The sequence below is a fragment of the Carassius carassius genome, chromosome 24, assembly GCF_963082965.1.
Source record: "Carassius carassius chromosome 24, fCarCar2.1, whole genome shotgun sequence".
Lineage (NCBI taxonomy): Eukaryota > Metazoa > Chordata > Actinopteri > Cypriniformes > Cyprinidae > Carassius > Carassius carassius.
Window position 1 is genome coordinate 14,289,200 of NC_081778.1, and position 22,514 is coordinate 14,311,713.

Genomic DNA, 22,514 nt, shown 5'->3' on the forward strand with positions numbered 1-22,514 from the left:
AAAAATAAGTAAACTCATGAGTACATGCGAGTATGTTTTTTGTTATCAGGTGCAGAATCTGGGCTGCTACGCTGTCAGTAATCTGGAGCTGGTCGTCAATTTGCCTGCTGTGGCTTCAGGAGACAGAGTTTTTGCAACTGTGGTTGATGCTTTCTCTCTTAATGTTAGTATCACGTGCATGTGTGTATACAGTCTTACTGTATTCATATGCATCTTTGTGTTCTTGTAGTTGTTGATGGTTTTTCTGTGTATTTGTAGTCTTCAGGTGTGAACTGCAGTATAATCAATGATCTTTCTAAGTTAAAGTCCAGTCAGAGAGATGTACGTCCATTTCACCCAGAGGACATGAAGAAAACTGAATTATTGGTGAGAAGACAGATAATATTAGAATTTTGAGAGTGAGTTTAGTTGATTTGTGCTGAATGTCTCTGCATAGACATTGTTCTTCGTCTGGTTGAAAAATAGGACAAAATTCCCGTTAAGTGTTTGAGTGGACAAGAGGATAAAATAAAACTGGAATGAACCAGAAGGTTTTGGTTGCATATCTACGAGAATGAAAGCAGCAGAAGAGGACCGAAATAGGGAGGGATACCTACCCTAAAATTTTATCTGTGTTGTTGTTTTGTTTTTTGTACAAAGATGCAATATATACTTGCGATTGATAAAGTAATAATATATATTACATTTGATTTGGAAATAAATTGTTACCTGGTTACTGATTTACTAACTAATTGACTTATTTTAATCTAGTTTTATTTATTTTAAGCACATTTATTTATTCGTTTTAATATTATTTATTTTTATATAGCTTTTCTTTAAACATTTCCACAGACTCCCTAGCACTCCCTTGTGAACATTAGTTTGAAAACCCCTGACCTAAAGTACCCAGGGCCGAAACCACCATCAGAGGGTGCAAGAAATAATTATATTTGTGGAAATAACCGCTAATTTATGTACTGCTGTTAAGCATCTTATATTATAATCTAATTTTGTTTTCATATTTAGAATTGCACTTCCTCTTGGTGTGTGGAGGTTGTGTGTCACATCCAGCAGCTACTGAAGGGACAGACCTTAATTCGCATCACCAGGAGGATACACGACAACTTCTTCAGACAGGTGCATCTCTCAGACTTTAGTACGCACAGGCAAATGGCTACAGAGGTCAGATGTCTTTACTGGGATGGGTTTGTGTTTTAGACTCTAACCTCTAACTACTGTTTGCTTCTATCAGGCCAAGTTTAAAGCAGTGACAATTGTGGGCTCTTACCAGCTGTCAGCTCGAGAGTCCAGTCTGATTAAGATGGGACATGCTGCCCTCTTGAGGGAGGTGAGAAAACTGACAGGACATAAACTCATAAACCAGGGTTGTTCAGACCTGTTCCTGCAGGGCCCCGTCTGGCAGAGTTTAACTCCAAACTTAATTAAACACACCTGAACCAGCCACAAATATTGTCTTCATTCTTTCTAGTGTTAAAAAAAAAGACTGAGAAAAATAAGCTTCTAGACCATAATGAAATCCTTCCCTACCAGGCAGTGCCTCCTCAAAAATATTGAACGACAAAATGATCCACAGTACAAAAATAAAACAACACAAAAACTATGAAGTTGGTTTTTGAGAATGAATACGTAAAAATCACATGAGAGGAGATACAACCTCCATCACACTATGATTTGACTATTACTATATGTTGTTCATGTAAAAAAATTATCCTGTTGTTTCCATTGGCATTCCATATCCGCAAATAAATCTTAATTGATAAATTATGGTGTTAAAGGAAAGACTCATTAAAAAGTAGTAACTCACCCACACTTACTTAGCTCCATATATTTTTGGACACAGGCACAATTTTTATTATTTTAGCTGTTGACCAAGTCATATTCAAGTTACATGAATATGGGCTTAAAGAGCAGCTTTAATTTGAAGGTATTCTCTTCAAAACTGTAGGGAGGAAAGGTTAAGGAATTACAGCTCTTTAATATGTACCTCTCCCCTTTTTCAAGGGACCATAAGTAATTGGACAATTGACTCAAAAGCTGTTTCATGGACAGGTGTGGGCTATTCCTTCACTATTTCTACATCCGTTAAGCAGGTAAAAGTTCTGGAGTTGATTGTGATCCATTTGCATTTGGAAGCTGTTGACCACATCAGGCAGTCAAATGAGCTCTCCATGCAAGTGAAACAGACAATTGACCCAAAACATACAGTAAAAGTAACCCAGGAGTTTTTGAAGGTAAAAAAAAGTGGAATATTCTGCCAGTCAATCTCCTGATCTCAACGCGTCTGAGCATGCATTTCACTTGCTTAAAGGGTTAGTTCTGCCAAAAATGACTCACCCTGAAGTCATCCTATGTGTACAGTATATGACTTTCTTCTCTCTGACGAATTCAGTTGGAGTTACTGGAGTAACGGTCTTTGATCTTTTAAGCTGTTGGATGCAACTCAGCAGGTGTTTCACTCCATTCGTCCATGAGAAGTTTGATAAAAAGATCATCCATTAAAAAAAAGTGTCTCACATGGCCTCCTGTAGTGAATCGATGTGTTTTTATAAAAAAAATGTCCATATTCTATCTTAAAAATCAATTTAATTTAGCTGTCACTCAGTTGTAAACGAACCAGCTTTGCGCATGCGCTGCTCAGAAATGACAAACACAGAAACGCAGCAGAGAGATCAAAACAAAACAATGGTCACTAATTAGAAGTACAAAACGAGGATTTGTTAAGAAGAATGTCGGAGGATTTCGATATAAACCAAGAGAAGACTGGCTTTCCTTTGCTAAAGTAAGGAAACTTTGCTTTCTTTGCTCCTGTTAACAAACGTTGGTTTTCACGAGTCTCACCGGCGCATACTGTACGTCATTCCCCTGGAACTGCTTACGTTTTACAACAGTGAGCTCATGCTAGATTAAAGTGATTATTACTTTTTGAATATTTTTCTTACATAAACGCATCTATTTACTATAGACGGCCTTTGTTTACACCCCCCCCCCCACACACTTTTTTTATTGGATGCGCTTTCTATTAAACTTCTCATGGAATGATGGAGTGCAACACCCACTGAGTGGCATCAAACAGCTTAAAAGATCAAAAACTATTTTTCAAATAACTTATGGGCTAATTTTCATTTTTGGGTGAACTAACGCTTTAAGACAAAACTTAAGGCAGAAAGACCCACAAACTAATAACAAATGACGCCAGCTCCAGTAAAGGCCTGGCAAAGCATCACAAACTCTTTGGTCATGTCCATGAGTTTTAGGCTTAAGACGGTCATTGCCTGCAAAAGATTTATCAACAAAATATTACAAATCAACATTTTATATATGATTACATTTGAGCCCTTGAAAATAAGGGGATTGTGTATAAAAATGATTGTAATTCCTAAGCATTTTAGGTTATATTTTTGCTCAACCCCTTGAATTAAAACTTTAAAGTCTGCACTTCAAGTTACTAAAATTGTGTCAGGGTCCAAATATATATGGACCTAATTGTATATATTACTGCTGTTATATCAAAATGTAAATTTAAATGACAAATCAGAGTTTTTGAGTAGCTTGCATCTTTAAAGTCTCTTGCTGTCTTTGTATGTATAGACGGTTTTGGAAGTGCTGAAGGGGCGCTCAATCCCAATCTCTCTCTGGATTCTGATTGGCAGCATCATTGGAGGATTGCTGCTTCTTGCACTCTTAGTATTTATCCTTTGGAAGGTACTGAGCACAACACAAGCAGGTGTACAGCAGCCACATCTGAAGCACATTACTACTTAAAACTATTTATATTTACCACTAATAGCATGTGTTGAATGTTTCTTCACAGTTGGGGTTTTTCACAAGGAAACAGAGGACGGATGAGAACGAAGACAACTGACACTGCAGAGCAGAGTTTCCTTTACAACCAGGAGATAATGCCTTTTGTAGCCATTACTTCCCCTTTGAGACATGACACTTCTGCTCCAGGACCACAAACAATCCATTATCAAGTCCAGGTGGAATCTACAGACTTATTCTTTTATTTTCTTTGCTGATTTTGGGGTAAAATCTGCAGAATAGATTTAAACCGGATGAAATATTTCACATGGAGCCGAGAGTGTTATAAAAGTGCCAAAGTATTTAATAAATGGATATTCAAAGGTGTGCACGTTGTGTAAAGCTTTGCGATTGATGGGTGTATCAGTTCTTGCAGGTCAGTTGAGTCACCTAGCGTTTGATTTAGAATCTGTTGAGGCACAAAAAAGCACATGAATCCCAGTGTACTGAAGAAGGTTTTACCGGATGAGAAAGAAGGTTGATCTGGAAGACCCTCTGGCTTCATACAGCCAGATTATTTACAACTGCATTGCATTGAAAGAACTAGCAGGGAAAAAAGCAAATGCACAAAATAAGGAATTTTGTATTTAAGTTGAAAGCATATGTTGTAATTCCAAGCAGTTTATTGATTTTTTTCTTAACTGAAATAACAATGTCCGTTTTAGTCTTCATGTTCAAGGCACAGGTAAATTGTATTAGCTTTTTTGACATCAGGCCAAATTATTAAATAAAAAATGTTAAACCATTAAATAAAATAATTACATCTTTATTTTTCCCTGTGGAAAATAAAATTGTTCACAGCTACACAAAATACACTATTAAATACAAATCAGTCACTCCTTATTCCAAAAGAAATAAACATCTCTGTTTGAAAACAGTAATAGCCCATCTCCTCTTCTTTAGCCACCTATTTCACCTCCTTTCAAACAAACATCAACAACTTTGTTTTCTGAACTAGCCTACAGTTGCATAAACTGTCAGTGAGAGGCCTTTGTAGAGTTAATGTAAGATTCCAGAAGAAATATGGACTCATCCACCTGGTTTTCACTGGAATCCAACCTGCCACCATCACGAGCACAAAGACAAAATATTAATGATTGGCCGAACACCAATCACGTGACTGATTCATGTGTAGAGAGTAATTGGTACTTGTTAATGTGGTGCCGTAGGGACTCGAGCTGCTGTCTTTCTGGAACGGTGATCATCTCCTCCACCTCCGTCAGCTGGGCCGCCTCTGCCTCTGTGGCCTGCAAGGACGCCAGGATGGCCTCAATTCGCTGGGACTTTTCCAAAAGTCGCCTATCAAAATGGCATAATTAAGAACTAGTATTTAGATTGAATATTTTTTTTATTGACAAAAATGGAGGTACTTACTTGTTCTCTTTGGTCTCATACAGCCGCCTCTCGATCAGGTTGCAAACGGTCTGAATGGGGTCCGCATACAAATGTTAAAACATTATAAAAAGCACTGAATAAACACTCCAAGGACGTTTGTATGAGCTCTGTACCTTGTAGCAGTGTTGCAGAAGTAGTCTGGCGGTGGGCAGCTGATTAACTGTGTACAGGTAAAAGGTGCGAGAAGGGGCGTAGTCTGGCGTTTTGGGGATTTCCTGCACATACAATATAAAGAGTGGTATGAAGCCTGATCCAGGGTTATTAGCATTAACAACAACTAAAACCATAAAAAGAAATTAATAAAACAAATGTTAACAGAAATATTATATTTAAAAAAACTTGACAAAGCACCATTTCTAACCTTCCTTTATATTTTATGCTAAAATCTATCTCAAGTGGTCCAATCACAAGTGGACAGCATTTAATACAAGTGCAAACGTGTTCCAGAATGTTTTGTGATCACTTAAACATGGCGAATGTAGTACGGATTGTCTTCATACTACCCACACACGTACTACTATATCCATAAGACACCAGAGGCCTTGCACGATCAAGGTAAAAAATGGCCGTTTTTGCTTTCTCGTTATAAATGGATAGAACCTGTGAGTGTGTTACCTGGAGCTGGACCAGGTTCTCAGACAGGAGTGTGTACAGCATGTCTTTAGCCTCTTTGGCTGGAATCATGGCAAAATCCTCCACCTGTTTCTGTTCCAGGTGCCGTTTCCGCAGCAACAGACGAAAGATTCGAGCTGAGCGGGAACCAAACCTGACATAAAGCACCGACGCATCATTCAACTAAGAACTAAATCAAAAGATTTCAGGAAGGTAAAACACTATGACTCTACTAACCTCTCTTGGACCACAGACTCCAGGGTAGCTCTGGCCAGGTTAGCCAGTGCACGGTGTAGATCTGACCACAGGGTCAAGGGTCAACCAATGTATTATTGTTTTTAGATACACGTAGAATAAAACACTACTGTTTAAAATTCTGGGGTCAGTAAGATTGAAATGTTTTTGGAAGAAGTCTCTTATGTTCACCAAGGCTGCATTTATTCCAAACCATATACTTCTGAAAAATAAATCAATGAATTATAATAAAAAACTATTTGCAGTTAGAAATGGAATGTATCCTTTTGTCCTTCAGGTGGTGTTTTAAAGGGATACTAACGACATACATTCCTCCACCACTGTCACCCGTCTTCCCCACAAATTCCATCTAGAAGAAAAAAAGACATATACATTTTTAAGCCATTTAAAACCTTCTTAAGTCATTAAACTCTTGTATAAATAGCAACTATAAAGTAGTGCGTATCTGTGTATTCATTGCTTTACCGGATCATCCACCAGGAGAGAGAGGTATTGATCTAAATTTGGTCTGGCGATGTTGTAACTGGACTGAAGAGCTCGGAAAATCTGACGGAAAACAGTAAGGTTTTGATCACACCTCACACTGTCATCTGTCATTTTAAACAATAATGAACTCAATCCTAAAATAATCAGAAGCATCACTTTAAATGTTTCTCAGTAAGGAACAAAAATGTGCATGTCTGTCCACTACCTCGTTGGCTGAAAGAGCTTGTGTGAAAGCAGCGTGAGCCGGAGTGGTAACCTCACTCATCCGTAACATGGTCCTAACAATCTCACTGCTACTCTACAGGGGAGAAACAGAGAGAAATAGAGCCGATAAAGACCTACATTCTACCAGCTTATTATTTCCCTGGAGGAGAAAGTCTAAATGTGAGAATCCAGAACATTCTGTCTCAGATACAGCCGTGAAAGAATATTCAGTCCACAAGCTAATTATATCTCGCAGCACGATGATATACAGAGTGGAGGTTATGGTCACCTGATCAAGTTTACAGGAAACGGCACTAATTATGGCCTGATCCCTGAAGTATAGGTGAAAGCGTTGAAAATTCACTTGCCAATGGATCCCGTCATCACCACACTGGAGGAGAGTGGAGAAAACAGATGTACAATGCATGAAAAACCCAGTAAATGGACATCACAATCATAATACCTCACTATTGTCTGTCCGGGTTTTCTTTGCTGCACGCTGGTCAGCTTCACCACCCTCGCTTGAGCGTCTGCGTTTTCCTTGACCTGAATAAACAATTCAACTACCTGAGTTTTATTCTCAATAGGACAGAATATTTTTAGCTCTGAAACAATATTCATATATTTGTATTTTTTTGTATTTTTTATTCCTATTGTGTTTTTTGTTCTGTCGCTGTTATGTTGCACTGCGGAGCTTCTGTCACGAAAACAAATTCCTCGTATGTGTACATACCTGGCAATAAAGCTCATTCTGATTCTGATATGGACTATAAGAACTATATTCATGGGGCAAATAATTTTAAGCATTTAAGCATAAGCTAAAATTTTCACTGGTAATGTATATACCATATGAGTTGACCACTAAAACGTTTCTCAGCGTGTGTTTTGACTGAAGTAACTGACCGGTGAGATTGATATAGGGTAGTTTGTAGCAGTCTGGGTTGCTCTCTGGTTCAGTGGGCTGTGTTGCAGCTGGAAGGGGAGTGTCGACTGCTCCTGAGCTTGATGATCCTGCTGAAGCCAAAGGAGGACAACGCTGCAGGAAATGAGTCTCAACCAACCGGGAAAACGCAGAGACAACCTCACTGTAGTCCATACTCTGGCCCTCTGGTGCAAAAAAAAAAAAAAAAAAAAATTTCAATATGTACATCTCTAATAGAAGTCAAGACATAAGACAGTGGATGGAGCATATTTCAGATGTAATTATAACGTCCTTTCTCTTTCTACCACATTTGTCTGGTCCTCTTTAAAGAATACAAACAAGCCCAAAAATGAATGAAGAATTTGGTTTTAAGAAATGGTTTTAAAAACAGACTCAGACAAAGTTAGCACAACATCCGTCTGTGTAGGCTGTACAATTAACACATTTCTTGTTGCTTTGACACAAAATGCATAGAGTTAACACAAATGTTAGCACAACATCCGTCTGTGTAGGCTGTACAATTAACACATTTCTTGTTGCTTTGACACAAAATGCATAGAGTTAACACAAATGTAAAATGCTTGAACTTTGTTTACACACAAGCTCAACCAAGACCATAACAATGTAATTCTACTGCCAAATATTCCAGAACAAATTGCCAGAACAGACAACATTATGTTCTAAAACTAAAGTCAAAGTAAACATCTGTTCATATTGTGAATTGAAGCATGAATATGTCCCCTGTATTTTATTCTATTACACTGCTAATGAGAAACAGCTGATTGCAGTTATGCAAATATAGAAATTACAGCTGATTCCCATCTAGGAAACAGCTTCAGGTGTTTAGGTTCTTTCAGTCGCATGACCATATGGCACGCAGTAAAAGAGGAGCTCTTTGGGCTGATTTTGGGTGGAAAAGTACACTCCGGCATAGTTGTGAGATTTTAGAAGATGTGTACCAAAGACTGGTGACAGGATGCAATGGATGCTGCATGCCAAGACATCACAGCTGAACAATATCAGGAAGGATAAGGCATACCAAAAGATTACTCCCGAGATGTCTGGCCAGAGAAGATAGCAGGTCTGATGTGGATGAGAACGTGGCCAAACACAGAAGATTGGGCAGATTAAATTATATATTTATATAATTATATATATATATACATATATTTAGTTATTTTTTTAATTCTTCGGTGGCTTTTCCAGTTGAATTTTTTATGTTTAATTTTGTATTTTCATATAATACTGTACGTACATGACAGCTATATATTACACTTGTTTTCTTGCTTTTTCTAATGTCCTGTTGCAAATAAAGCCTTTACTGCCACAACCAATAACAACCCCCCACCCCCACCCCACCAATAAACCCTTCATTTTATAAAGCTACTCTGAGATGGATCATTCAATTTTTTGTATAGAATTTCTGCAGAAATAAATAAGTTAAAAAAATAAGTAAAATAAAATACATGCATTTACTAAACCCAAAAAGAAAAAAAAGTAGTGTAAAACAATCTATGATCAATGCAATATACTGTCTATTAAGGTCAGATCTGACACCTAAAATAACACCGTTTCTGTAATTCCATTTGATGTTAGTGTTTTTATTATATTGTGTTATGGTTAACTAAATGTTCCTGTTGGAAGAGAACATGTGTTAGTGTTTTGGAATAATAATTTGATTTTGAGATATGTTTACAGTGTTTTGGTAGATGTAGTGTATTGTGTTAGGGTATTATTGTAGTGTTGAAGGTAAGTTTACAATGTGTGATTTTGTGCATGAAATTAACTGTTTTTAACTGAAATTAAATTAAATTAGTCAATTGTGTGTTGTAAGTGTGTTGGTGCATTAAGAGTTTAGTTAAACTGTTGGAAGTATTGAAAACAAAATGTCATAGCAATTGTAAAAGACTTTAGGCTTGATAAATAACATTTTTATTATTACCAAGATGGCCTCAGTTGAGTTTGGTTTAAAGGGGCTAAGTTCGCTTTAAAGTTTCTATACTTTATACTGTTTATATTACATATACTGAAAGCCAAAATCCTTAAAAAAAAACTATATTCTTAAATCCTGTTATTTTTTCATATATGAATTTGCCCTTCAGTCTACTTGTATTCTTATAGTTTCTCACCTGGCATATTGTGGGTCAGCCGGTCTGCTACAGTCTTGACTGTGCTGCTCATAGTCATCTGTCCTCTCTGCAGTATCTCCTCAACTATGAGCTCGCCTGTGTCTCCATAAAGACTCTTGGCAGTGTAGATGTAGCGTGGATAACGGAGCATGTGGAAGATGCTCTCACAGTTGATGCGATATTCCACAGGTCCTGCTGGACCACGACGCCCAGCACCAAACGTACACATCCCATGCTGCACTAGCACACACAGAGACTTCTTGACCTAGCAGGAGAAGAGTGTGTTAAAGAGAACACAATTCATTTACTGGCTCTGCAAATGGACGAAAGAAAGAATGAAACTAGAAAGACAAGGGTGTGATAGAGAAAGCTTAAGCACGTGCCAATACCAGGTCAAGAGGAAGTTTGGTCTCATGGGCAAGAGCTCGCAAGGTCAGAACTCCACTGCGGATGAGATGAGTGCCCACTTTCTCCACCACATTTCCAAAGTGCTGCTGAAGTAGAAGCCCACACAGACGCACCTCCTGCACTGTCATCTGCAGAAAAGAGATAACAAATAACCGATGAAATAACATGGTTATATAAACACAGAACACAAATGTAGCAGGACAGACTAAGGAGCACAATCATATTTTTAGTGGCAAAATATAAAGCTTTCAGGACAGGCCATAAGCTCTGAGGCAGTTATTCTTTTTAAAACTCATCTTTAATCGATGAATCCCCAATGAATAACTAGACTACCCATAATCCTGACGAAAGATCCACCAATCAGAAAAGTTGCTGTTACTAAAGAAACAAAAACTCCCATGAAGCATTGTGAATGGTATAATTGATGAATGCCTTCATTTTAAAACTATAATATATATATATATATATACACACACACACACACACACAGTAAAACGTTACAGTAAAAGCGGCATATTAAAAGCACTAAAAGAGCATCCTATTCAAAACGTATAGGAATAATTATTCATATTTAGGTTCAAGGTGATACTCCTTACACAAACTAACACTTGAAATCAGCATTTATTGCTGTCAAGCCTTTCTACAAATCAAATATCTCATGTATCTTAACACTGCACGAAAAGTCACAATCATGCACAAACGTGAACCTACCTCTAAAAAGTATCTAGCTGTACGTGTTCAGAGTTTTAATCTCACCTTTTAATCCGACATGTGTTGTTCAGTCGGTGTGTAATGATCAGCACTGACGAATTTCGGTGGTCATGTGGAGGATCCAGTGTGATGCTTGATCAGCGAACGAATCGTTGCAATGAACTGATTCTTTTAATGATTCAAAAGAACCGAATTTGAATCGCTGGACTAAAAACGGTGTTCTGAAAGTAAAACGAATGACACATTGACGAATGGCACATTGAAAACGTAAACATAATATATGACAATGTCCAACAAAAAACATAAATTTTCTTAGAAAAAGATACATGTTAAGATCTTAGCTGACGCAGGGCCCATAAGGATGGCCCTGACTGAGACAGGAACACATTTCATGCTATTTAATTTCATTTTTTAATACTCATTATTGTTAATTAATCACTCCCTTTATTTTACATTTTTAATGTTTACAGTCTTAAGCTTGTAGGAAACACATTCCACTGCAGCTGTAAGGATGTGTGACAAATAAACTTGACTCTGAATCAATGTATCGTTTTGACCGGTTCATTTAACGGTCCAAGTGAAACGACTCGCTACAATGATTCGGACTTCCGAGCTCTCATGTCAGAGAGCCTCCTCCTGCAGTGGGCGGACCGACGACGAGGGCTGCTGCTGCTGCTGTTTGGGGCTCAGACAGAGACAGTCTCACGGAAAACATGGCGGAGGCTGCGGCGGTCCCTCCGCATCGCTTCTTCTGTCACTGTTGTAAGGGTGAAGTGAGCCCCAAACTGCCGGTGAGTCCGCGTCGCTTGTAACGCACAGCCGGTTCGTCTCAGTCGGTCTCTGTACTCCCGCTGTCGCTTCATAAGGTTTGGCTGTTGTGCTAAAGGTAGCATGGTAGCAGTGTATCAACTTGATGTTGGCGAAAGGCCTGTCATGTCTTGTTGTTTGTATATAATATTACACACCCGAAATAAACGTATTTATCGATGACTGGTGTTTTTAAACCTACGACTGGTGTTCGTGCACGAGAAAACTGACGTGTTTTACCTTTAGCACAAATGCTACCCTAATGTCTAGTGTTTTCGTGATATCTTTCTTTACTAATAGTGACTTATTCACATTTTAAGACATGTTAGGCTTTAATAGATGTTCAGTTCACGCTGTCACTTTTGAGAGATGTTCAAAAACGTCTTTAAATGTGATCAGTCCTGAACTCTCTTCAAAAGCGAAACTGGAATACCAAATATTTCTGTTTCTGTTTTTAAGTTAGTTGTAACGTGACGTTTGACGTGCATCGCAAATCTGTCAGTGACGGTTTAATTTAAGCACTTGTTGGTCAGTGTGTCAGTAAGGCAATCCATCATGAGCTGTTCGGTGAGAGGATGAGCTGTGTCACACTACTTGTTTTAATTACTACCCATTTAACTTATTAAACGTCTCACTGTTTAGAAGATGAATCATAACTGTTTCACGCTGAGTGTATACAGTGTGAATGAGGCAGAACTGTGTTCCCTGTTGTGGTGCATGTCGAGATAAGCAGCCATTGTCCTTGTTTTGTTGGAGACCCACAGGATGACCTGTCTTGACCTTTTCAAATAATACAAAAATTGAAATGGGAAGCAGCCTCTTAAATCAGCCAGAAATTCTTTGTGACACACATTACAGGGAGTGTCTCTCCTCATACAGGAATATTTGTTTTAAAATTCAAATAAATGTGTTTTTTAGTGCTATGCAAATGTGTGTGTCCCCACGAAACCCACATATGTCTTGTTTGTTTGATTACAATATTGATGTCAACAGTGTGATTATTATAATTTTTTTCGACATTGTATTCTAATTGTGAGTTTGCTTGTGTTCAGGAATATATCTGTCCCAGATGTGACTCTGGCTTCATCGAGGAGGTTACAGAAGACTCCAGGTGAGCTTTTCAATGGCTGCACTTCCTCATTCGTTGTCTCTAGTGGCATGTTGCTACTCCTGCACTGCTACATTTACACAGCAGCTCTTTCAGTGCCTACTGGAGAATATAAATAAGCTGATTGTGTCACCTGGATTCGTTGCACCACCAAACGGACATGAGAAGTAACAGATGTGAACACAGAGATGTGATGTAATATTTTAGTACTGATAAATCAAGGAAAAGTTGTAGATCATTCATAGTATGTGCATCCATACTGCCAGAGGAACATGAAGGATTCAATTGAATTGTGTTGAATTCCAACTCAGTTTAGTTTGTGTCATTTTGGAATTTATTGCGGAAAGGGTTTAGATCAGTGGTTCTCAATCCTGTACATTGTGGATGTCTCCGCTTTTTATTTATATTATTAGTTCTTTAGAAGACCTGTGTTGTGTCTGAAATCATTCTATTCAGTGCATACTGTGAAAGTACACGAAGAACCTCTCAACTGTTATTGATTGAAGTACTTTGGAATGCATTGCTGGACATACCACATCTCCCATGTTGCCATTGACTCTATAATTTCTTGCTTAAGATTTACTAGCAGTAAGCTTGAAAATAGTGTGATGTGATTTGTGAAAAGATTTTGGCCTATCTAATCATTTATTTAAAATACATAAAAAAAATTAATTTATTCAGTGATTTGAAAAAAAAAACATAAGGTGGGTTGGCATGATATTGTATTATTGTTTCCTAGGGAAAAAAGCAATGGTTAAGGTTTGTTGATTTAATTTTTTTTTGTTTGAAAGTCATGTGGTGTAACTGACGTGCAGAAAAATGCTGGGGAATAAAAACAACATAAAACAGGAAATGATATCGTAGACCTTGCAGACACTATTGACTGTGTGTCAAGGTTGCAAATGTCTCTTAAAATATATATTAATTTGATCATTTTATGATACTGCAAGGTTAGTTCAAGTTGTGTAATGTCATGTGGTGCAACCCTCCAAAAAGCTTATGGATTAAGCTAAATCAATTATTGGAATTAATTAATCATAATATTTGCTTTAAAAATAAAATAAATAAGATTTTCATGTTTTTAAGGTGTAAAGAAAAGTTATTACCTTTCTCTTGATGGTTACAACATAAGACATTTTAAGTCATTATTGAATTGAAACTTTTCTTGAAAATTGTATAAATGTTTTTTAAATCCAGAAGAAAATGATCATGAATAAGGACTCTTCTGAGAACTTGGCACACGTTAAAAACTAGATTTATAAAATAATGATTTTTTTGGACACTCTTGTCATTGACCTACTTGCACTAGAAAAGAGTTGCTCAACTCAACTTTTCTCCAAACTTTTCAAATCTGATGACTCCTCAGCTGCTTTGACATTGAAGGATAGCAAAGTGTCCACCAGTTGAACGCACTCTCTGCTGATGCAGTCAGTCATTTGGGTAATGTTCACTCACTTTTTCACATTTATATACTCCTTTTTACATGCTATGTACTGTAGTACAGAAATCCTGGTGGTCTTTTGAAGGCAGCATAATGGATGCCTATGGTATCTCACGATACTGCTTGAAAAAAAGCTAAATAAATTAATTCACAAATGTTAACAATTTAAAATTCTTTTAATGCATGTCACCATTCCTAACAAACAATAAACATTGCAGTCATTAAACATTTGCTTGGTTATGACTTAAGCTCACATGAAAACAGACGTAACCAGTTTTTTAAGGAGGTGCCTTCACACTAAAAGGCTTCTGTGAAGTCATTGTCTAGGCACCATGGGCAGCGAGGCAGCTGCTGTGTTAGCCTTTAAATGAGTGAGACATCCAAATTGTGCCGTTCTGGATTGAGAAGCACTGGTTTAGATCAATGACTCCCTCGTGGCAGTCAGCTGTACTGCAGTGAATGAAACAGCAGCCAGATCTGACATGAATGTGATTGTTTCATCCTTAGTCTTCTGGACAGTAGTTCAAATAGCCTTGATGACACAGCTTCACGGTTTGCTGAGGTATGTTGACCCCTTCCTTCTACAACATCTTTCCTGCCTGAGATACAGATTGTGTAGCTGTTAAAAAGGAGTTGTTGTCTCAAGGCCCCGATATACTTCAAACAAAGTTCGTTTTTGTTCTTCGTTTGGGGGCAAAACGAAATTTGAAAGGGCTGAGCGACGCTGTACTGTTTTCGAACATTCCAACACCGCTTTTATTAGTGTTCATTTATTTTATTAAACTGGATAAATTATGAAACTTTTTTTTATATTTTGTGTGGTGTCATGATTTGATAAAAACAAAGGTTTATTATTGTGTTCTTTTGGCATTTCATTTATTGTATACTTTTTAAATTAAAATTTAATTTATGCATTTAGCAGACACTTTTATCCAAAGCAACTTAGTTCATTCAGGCTAATAATTTTTACCTAACATGTTCCCTGGGAAACGAACCCAGAACCTTTTGCACAGCTAACGCAATGCTCTACCACTGAGCCAAAGGAACACAACATTTTTTTAATTCGCAGCAGTATGGTGTAACATTTATTTGAAACACACGTATTTGGTACTTGCTACCTTATATCTTTACTCTTTCCTTTCATTCTTTTAATAGCTTTGGACAACTTTCATCTGATGTTTCTCTACATCACTTTTTGCATAACTCCGGGTTGTCGGTTTCTTTCTAGGAATTAAATGCTTTCTCTGAATCTTTAAGGTCTCTCCGTGAGCGATTGTACAGGTGCGAATATATCTGTGGCAGTTCAGCTATCCGACACAGTGTATTCATGTTGCTCTTCTGCCTGACCTCCGCTGAATGAGAAACGAACCGGAAAAAAAATTGCACGTCAAAGAAGGTGGAGTTCCAGAACACACCCACAGATTGTCTAATCTCCACAGACCAATGGTATCTCAAAGGTGTTTAGGAGCCAAAACGAACTCCCCCCGAAATTTTGCTCTGGTGAGCTGTTTCAAACTGCCAAAACGAACTCAAAATGAACTTCGTTTTGGGCTGATTTTGTTTGTAATGATGTCATAGTTCGTTCTTCGAGTTCGTTTGAAGTATATCGGGACCTTAAGTTTGAATGAGGTACATTGTACTTCTGATTCATAACTATCTCTCTCACACCTTCTTTAACTGTAGCTATGGCAGCTGTTATTCGTGGAGAGGCCGTTCAGTCTGGATCTAGACAGTCCTGACTCCGAGCGGGTTCCTGGAGGTGGCAGTGGGTCTGGGAGTCTTGGAACAGGGCCGTTTGGCGGTTCTGTCCCAGGTGGGCTCGGTGGGTCCCTGAGTGGCCCTCTAGGCGGAGGAGAGCACTGGGGTCCTGGTCGTCCTCCACGCCTGCACATGCAGAGGAGGTACCGATCCAGAGGAAGCAGTCGACCGGAGCGCTCTCCCGCTGTTGAGGGGTAAGATAAATATCTCAGCTTTTCATTTGGTTATGTTCTGTATCCCAAAATCAGTGGATTTGTTTTCATTCTCTTTTCTCTGAGGTTGCCCTGTCATAGTTTCTTTTTTGAATTTTAACTGAATCTCTGATGAAGGCCTGTTCACACCAAATGTGATTTCAGCATGAATGTTTTGCATGCTTAATAAAGATCAAATCGTCTCCCATGCAATGAGCTGACAGTCAGAAAGTAAAGATAACATTTTGCAGATTAATCAAGCTGTTGTGATCCATTAAGGAATATAGAATCCATTTTGTTTGCAAGTAAAGTACAACGTTGCATAAATCTACCTCTTTCTGGTGTATATATCCACTTATTATATGTTGCTGTACATGGCTGCTTTTTAATGCAATGATATTATAATACAAGGTACAGTGGTATAATATTAAAATATAAATTACATTTTTAATTTGAAGATTAAACACAAGGTAAAATTAATATCTTATAAATAATAGCTATCCTCACATTAAATAATATTATTGACAATAATAAATATAGCTGCAAGCAGCGATACAGGGCTGTAGCACAGTACAGAGCAGGAACAACAAAAACAGCAGAAATAGAATGTACCTAAAAAAGTTCAGATGAGAATGAACAAAAACACATTTATGATTCGAGATGAACACTCATGGAAGATCCATCATCTGGAACAGAAGCAACTTTGAGACCATTTCCGGCCACAGTACCTTTGATTTAGCACCAGATTAGCATGCTAAGCTAACTTAATGCTAATGTAGTTTATGGTTAACCTGCTGAAGAGCCACATTAGACAGAATGGCAACCAGTTAGCATGCCAAGCTAACTGGCATAAGTCAACAAACACAGGCACAGTATACTTCAGAGAGGTATTTCTCAGGAAAAAATCGGTTCAGTAATTTCTGTGCGGATCAGTTCAAAAATCATCTGATCAATTTTGGACAAAATTTGCAGGTGGAATAGCGAAAAAAACTGTTTTTCCATTTACTTCAGTATGACAGACACATTAATGGAAAATGACAAATGAGATATCGTCAGCATTGGCCTAACCCAAAGAACGAAATGATACAAAAATAAGTAAGTTATAAGCATTTTTGCAAAAGCTGTTATATCACTGGAACGCTAAGTGGGGCTGTGTTCAAATTTGTCAGGTACCTCAGGGACATGCTGTCGATGATCCCTGCTGATTTTTGTGCAGATACTTTAAAGGTTCAAAAGATAATGCAATTTATAACAAATTTCGAATTGGTGGACAGGCGGTTAGTCTGATCCTCGAAAAATCAACATCCACACAACATCGGCATGACCCAAGGAATCCATAGACATCAAGATCATGATTTTGTAACAAACTGTTCAAAAGTGACAAAGGCATATGATATTGTATATTTCTAAATGGCAGGAGTAAAAGTAAACTTAACAAACTGAACATGGGCATAATGAGTAGCAAATAAAGTTAAAAAATGGTTATAAATAAGCCAGTAACTTTAGGTCTACTACAGTATTACAATAGGAAGTAAACTTCTAATGCAGAAAGGTTTATGTCCCAGCTTAGTAACATGAATGGAACTGTTCTTCTCAACAGGAATGTGTAAACAATTCAGTTCCACAAAACAATGTGGGGAACAAAATCTGTATTCTTGTAGTTACTGGCAATATGTTCATGTAGTGCATGAGGATCAGATGACTGATCAAAACAGCTCCGGAAATGTCAATAAAAAAATTAAGGAAGTTGGCAGAATTCCCCAACACAAATATCAGTTCCTCACTGATGTCTCTCTCCTCTTTCCTTCTAGAATAGTACAACAGTTTCTCGCAGGCCTTTTTGCCAATTCAGGAGTACCAGGCTCTCCTCCACTGTCATGGTAAAGATTTTCACTCAGGATTTTGCTACTATGTAGTTTGGGCAGTCAGTCTGTATACAGATAAATGTATTTTTATGTTTGGTTCATTTTGACTGTGAAAGATGTCTTCTAGATGTCACTTCTAGTGGTATTTTAATTTAAATAAAATTTAATGAATATTTGCTATACGCAGTAATTGATATTTCAAAGTTGTTAAGCTTCACTGAATTATGGCATACCAAGACTCATATTACTACTTAACATAATTAGTTATATATTATACATTATATATAGTTATTTTATATTATATGTCGAGGCTTATACAACTAAGTTATATAATATAGATTAGCTTTATAAAGGGCAAGTGTGTATTTATGTATATGGTTAAAGCTGTCGTGTGTGTGTGTGTTAGGACGGGCATGCTGCACTCAAACCCTGGGGACTACGCCTGGGGACAGGGGGGTCTGGATGCAGTCATCACACAGGTAGCTGTACACTGGTTGTCTGTGCATGTTACCGGATCCATGGCTCTGTGCAAATAAGCTGATCATCTGTTTTTTTCTCTCACACAGTTATTGGGTCAGTTTGAAAACACGGGTCCTCCTCCTGCTGAGAAAGAGAAAATTTCCTCCCTCCCCACTGTTATCATCACTCAGGAACACACTGGTTAGTCTCTTCTGTGAAGCTCGTTATTTTTATTATGGTCTGTCAGAGGCACAGTCATTTTTGTTATGATTTAAGGCTCACAGACTCAGTGGGGGTCATTGACCTACCAGTATGAGTTTTGCGTGGTGATGAATTATAATTCCTATTTAAGGCACTGAAATCTCATTATTCTCACCCCCTGCACACTGTCTCTCTCTCCTCACTTCTCCTAGACTGCAATATGGAGTGTCCTGTATGTAAGGAAGACTACACAGTCGGTGAGCCGGTCAGGCAGCTGCCCTGTAACCACATCTTCCATAGTGACTGCATCGTGCCCTGGCTTGAACTGGTGAGAGAAACAATAGGAAGGAAGGAACTGAACTAAAGGGAGAGAAGGGGGAAAAGACATAGGAAAAGGTCATGAATGGATTTAGATTGCATTGAGAATCTTTTGAATTAATATAAATTATGAATGGAAATGGAAAGATTCCTAGATATCTAGTAAGCATTAGAAAGCATTTTATTTGTGTACAAACATCTGGTAAATAAAGATTGGGGTCACAGTTCAAAATAATAAATGTAAAACATCTGGAAATTTTTTTATTGCAGATCAAACAGTCTTTTTTTTTTTTTTTCAAACACATTTTATTGATTCAGTAACATCCACGTGATTGGCATCGTAGTAAATACATCGAAACTATAAAATAACAGATTATTCTATTATACTGAGTTGAGCTCAGAAAACATTTAGTATTATCAGTGTTGAAAACAGTTGTGCTGCTTAATATTTTTGTGGAAACATAATGAGCACAAAGTAAAAAATATTTATTTGAAATAGTAAAGGTACTTAATGTTTCATTTAATTGTTCCCGCTGAATAAAAGTATGATTTTTTTTATATACTGTGTATATATATATATATATATATATATATATATATATAAGTACTTGCCTCAAACTTTTGAACGGTAGTGTAAGTGTAATGTGTAATAAAAAAAGACTTGTTGTTTGTTAAATTCAATAACTGGCTTATATATTATTGTTCTGAAGCCAAAGCAAATTAAGTAAATATCTGGAAAATACTGACTTTTGTATTAAAGCGTTAGTTCAACAAAAAAGGAAAATTAGCCCATAAATTACTCACCCTCAGGTCATCCTAGGTGTATATGACTTTCTTCTATCAGAAGAAACCAGTTGGAGTTATATAAAAAATTGTCTTTGATCATTCAAGCTGTTTAATGGCACTCAGCGGGTGTTGCATGCATCAGTCCAAAAGAAGTTTTTAAATAAAAAGTGCCCATCCATTAAAACAAAAAAAAGTGTCTCACACGGCTCCGGGGGGTGAAAAAAGGCCTCCTGTAGTGAATCAATGGATTTTTGTAAGAAAAATATCCATATTCAAATCACTTTAATGTAACTTGTGCCAACAGTTGTACATGAGAAATGATGCTGCCTTACAAAAAAAATAGTAGTTCTATCCAAAATTCATTGTAGTTTTAGCCAAAAAAGTCATCATACGTTTCCTTTGTAGATAATCCAATCTCAGAATCTTGTTATAATTCACTGTTCACTGATAACCAATACCGCAGACAGCATCGGGGTGAACAGTAATTCTGTTTTGTTCAGAACTGAAAAGTTTGTATTTTTGTGCTTATTAGATCCAATCATGCTCAGATTTATCTCATGACATGTGGTTCAATTTCAGTTTTAACTATAATTTCAAGGTCACGAATTGTCACCGACATATCTTTCTCTTTTCTTCCTCTCTGAAGCACGACACGTGTCCTGTGTGCAGGAAGAGCCTTAATGGGGATGAAAGCGGCACTCAGTCGTCATCAGAGCCTTCCTCCCTAAACACTGATCCTCGCACACCTGAGAGATGGTCCTTCTGAAACACACGCACACACGTCCATCCATCTTATCCAAGCGCTCTGTCTTAACCCAAGCTATTTGTCTCTCTTTGCTTTTTTTTGGTCTATCCTTTGTGTACATGCTGGTATATTTTACTATGGTTTGTTCACCTCTGTTCTCTAACACAGTCCTTCTCAGTTTTGTCTATCCTAATGTTTCTGTGTCTTTCAGATGTCTTTGACCCCCTCCACAGTTTTCCACACAGAATTTTGTTTAGTATACCCTTCCCTTATTCCTACCCTGAGTGAACAAACAAACATTGTTGCTATAGCAGCACAACTCCCAACCCACATTTAGATGGTACAGTGTTCAGTTTCCCAGAGACAAGCTGTACTCCCCCGATAGCGTTTTTTATTGTTCAATGTGAATTCTCATTGGGATGGGGTGCTGTGTCTTTACGGTTCATGAAAGTTGCTTTACTTCCCCAGGTTTTTTGTTGTTCTCGCATCCCTTTTGTTCAGGAGATCATGAAGTTTTGTCTTTCTGTCCTTTTTGATTCCAACTCTGGTGTGTATATATATCACAAACCTATCAATGTCATTCAGTTGAATTTGATTTAGATCTTTTCACTCATTTCTATTACAGTTTCTTCTAATGTAAATAATTTTAGTTGGAAAACTCATTTAAGGAAGACAAAAACATTGATGATGAATTGCTAAATATTAAAGTATATAAATATATATTATATGATGTGTATGACCATGATGTATTAATAATAAAACTGAATTAAAACCAGGAGACATGTTGATCTTATGGCACAGATGAACCACAAATGCATTCAGACCTTCCTACTGATTTTTGTTGCCATAAATATGGATTCTCAGAAGAGATGTCTGTGAAAAGTTGATTTATTGTGTCTTTTTAATTCTTAGTGTCTTATACATCACGTTTTTCCAGGAATGTTGGCATTATTTGTTAAAACATGACTCGATCAAAATTATTTTCATTGCATTTAAAATTAATAATTGACTCATAAATCGTCCTCTGACTGCCAAATCCTAGCATGTTCTGAAACAGCTTACCTTAAGATTTATCAAGCGAGATGTATAGATTATAAACCACCATTGACTCGAGTGAAATTATTTCTTTGTAGTTGTGGTTGCTGCAGTCATTTAAAATGTTACTGGCTGAAATTATTTGAGTTACTCATTAAGGTGCATATGTGGCTTCTTTATGTTTGGTACAGCCATTCAGCGTCTGCTCCACAGTAGGGTGAGGATGGAGTGAGCTGGAGTTCTTCCTGTCAAAAAGCCCAACGTGTGATCCCAAACTTCTTTAGAACTGCAATTTCACAACATTATATACACCTGGAATAATGTAACAACACCAGTAGAGAGTAAATTATCACATTCTCTTACCTGTTGATAACGATTTACACAGCTGAGGCATCAGGTCTGATATAGACGTAAATTTACAAGCTGGTGTGTTGACTAAAGGCCATGCCCACTCTATATGACTCCTCCCACAGGAACTTCCTGTCAGGTACAAAAAGATGAGATGGTCCTCACTGCAAAACATAAGTCCAGGGGGCGTGGTTGGATCCAGATCCAACTCCTCCCACATTACATATACCTACACCTATCTGTCTCCACCCCCAATTTCCTAAACCCACCCATCTCCGCCTCCTAAACCTACCAATCTCCACCCCTAGATCTTGTCTTCTGCAGTGAGAGGCTACTGAAAAGATACTCGGATGGAAGCTAAGATTGTTAGTTTTGCATATTGTATAGAAGAATGCTGTATTTGGATTATATAACAGATTTATAAATTAATGTGTAATTTTACACACAACCCAAGTATAATACTTTTTTACCCAAGAGGAAAAAAGTCATGCGCCTGCTTGCAAATGTTAGCACTTAAATAACAGTAATA

The 22,514-nt window shown here is 37.5% G+C and overlaps 3 protein-coding genes across 6 annotated transcripts in view; 2 read left to right on the forward strand and 1 right to left on the reverse strand.

The window, feature by feature from the left end:
• The window catches only part of LOC132102867 (integrin alpha-10-like), a 45,466-nt gene extending 41,383 nt beyond the window's left edge, over nt 1–4,083 (forward strand). For 2 of the 3 annotated variants that reach the window (XM_059507560.1, XM_059507561.1), the window contains 6 exons: nt 50–163; nt 259–366; nt 1,006–1,116; nt 1,232–1,327; nt 3,589–3,702; nt 3,812–4,083. In XM_059507560.1, coding sequence (XP_059363543.1) covers nt 50–163; nt 259–366; nt 1,006–1,116; nt 1,232–1,327; nt 3,589–3,702; nt 3,812–3,862 — 594 coding nt within the window. In that variant the 3' untranslated portion in view covers nt 3,863–4,083. Of the gene's footprint in view, nt 1–49; nt 164–258; nt 367–1,005; nt 1,117–1,231; nt 1,328–3,588; nt 3,703–3,811 lie in introns of those variants that run through there. The other variant, XR_009423296.1, reaches the window with a different exon arrangement.
• A 625-nt stretch (nt 4,084–4,708) lies between these two features.
• Nucleotides 4,709–11,077, reverse strand: LOC132102868 (DNA-directed RNA polymerase III subunit RPC3-like). Of its 2 annotated transcripts, none has more exons than XM_059507563.1 (15): nt 10,969–11,077; nt 10,194–10,340; nt 9,805–10,069; nt 7,657–7,860; nt 7,217–7,299; nt 7,043–7,144; nt 6,755–6,847; nt 6,529–6,609; nt 6,361–6,412; nt 6,046–6,106; nt 5,812–5,962; nt 5,310–5,411; nt 5,176–5,225; nt 4,951–5,100; nt 4,709–4,860 (listed from the first exon to the last, which is right to left on the reverse strand). In XM_059507563.1, the coding sequence occupies exons 2-15, from the start codon at nt 10,338–10,340 to the stop codon at nt 4,779–4,781; spliced, it is 1,623 nt and encodes a 540-aa protein (XP_059363546.1). In that variant the 5' UTR covers nt 10,969–11,077; the 3' UTR covers nt 4,709–4,778. The 2 variants fall into 2 exon arrangements, with proteins under 2 accessions (XP_059363546.1, XP_059363545.1); XM_059507562.1 differs by having other exon boundaries at nt 10,924–11,052.
• Nucleotides 11,078–11,566: 489 nt separating this feature from the next.
• LOC132102869 (E3 ubiquitin-protein ligase RNF115-like) lies at nt 11,567–20,896 on the forward strand. Its single transcript, XM_059507564.1, has 9 exons — nt 11,567–11,714; nt 12,783–12,841; nt 14,787–14,841; nt 15,963–16,231; nt 18,040–18,108; nt 18,500–18,572; nt 18,660–18,753; nt 18,966–19,081; nt 20,504–20,896. The coding sequence occupies exons 1-9, from the start codon at nt 11,637–11,639 to the stop codon at nt 20,621–20,623; spliced, it is 933 nt and encodes a 310-aa protein (XP_059363547.1). The 5' UTR covers nt 11,567–11,636; the 3' UTR covers nt 20,624–20,896.
• Nucleotides 20,897–22,514: the final 1,618 nt, after the last annotated feature.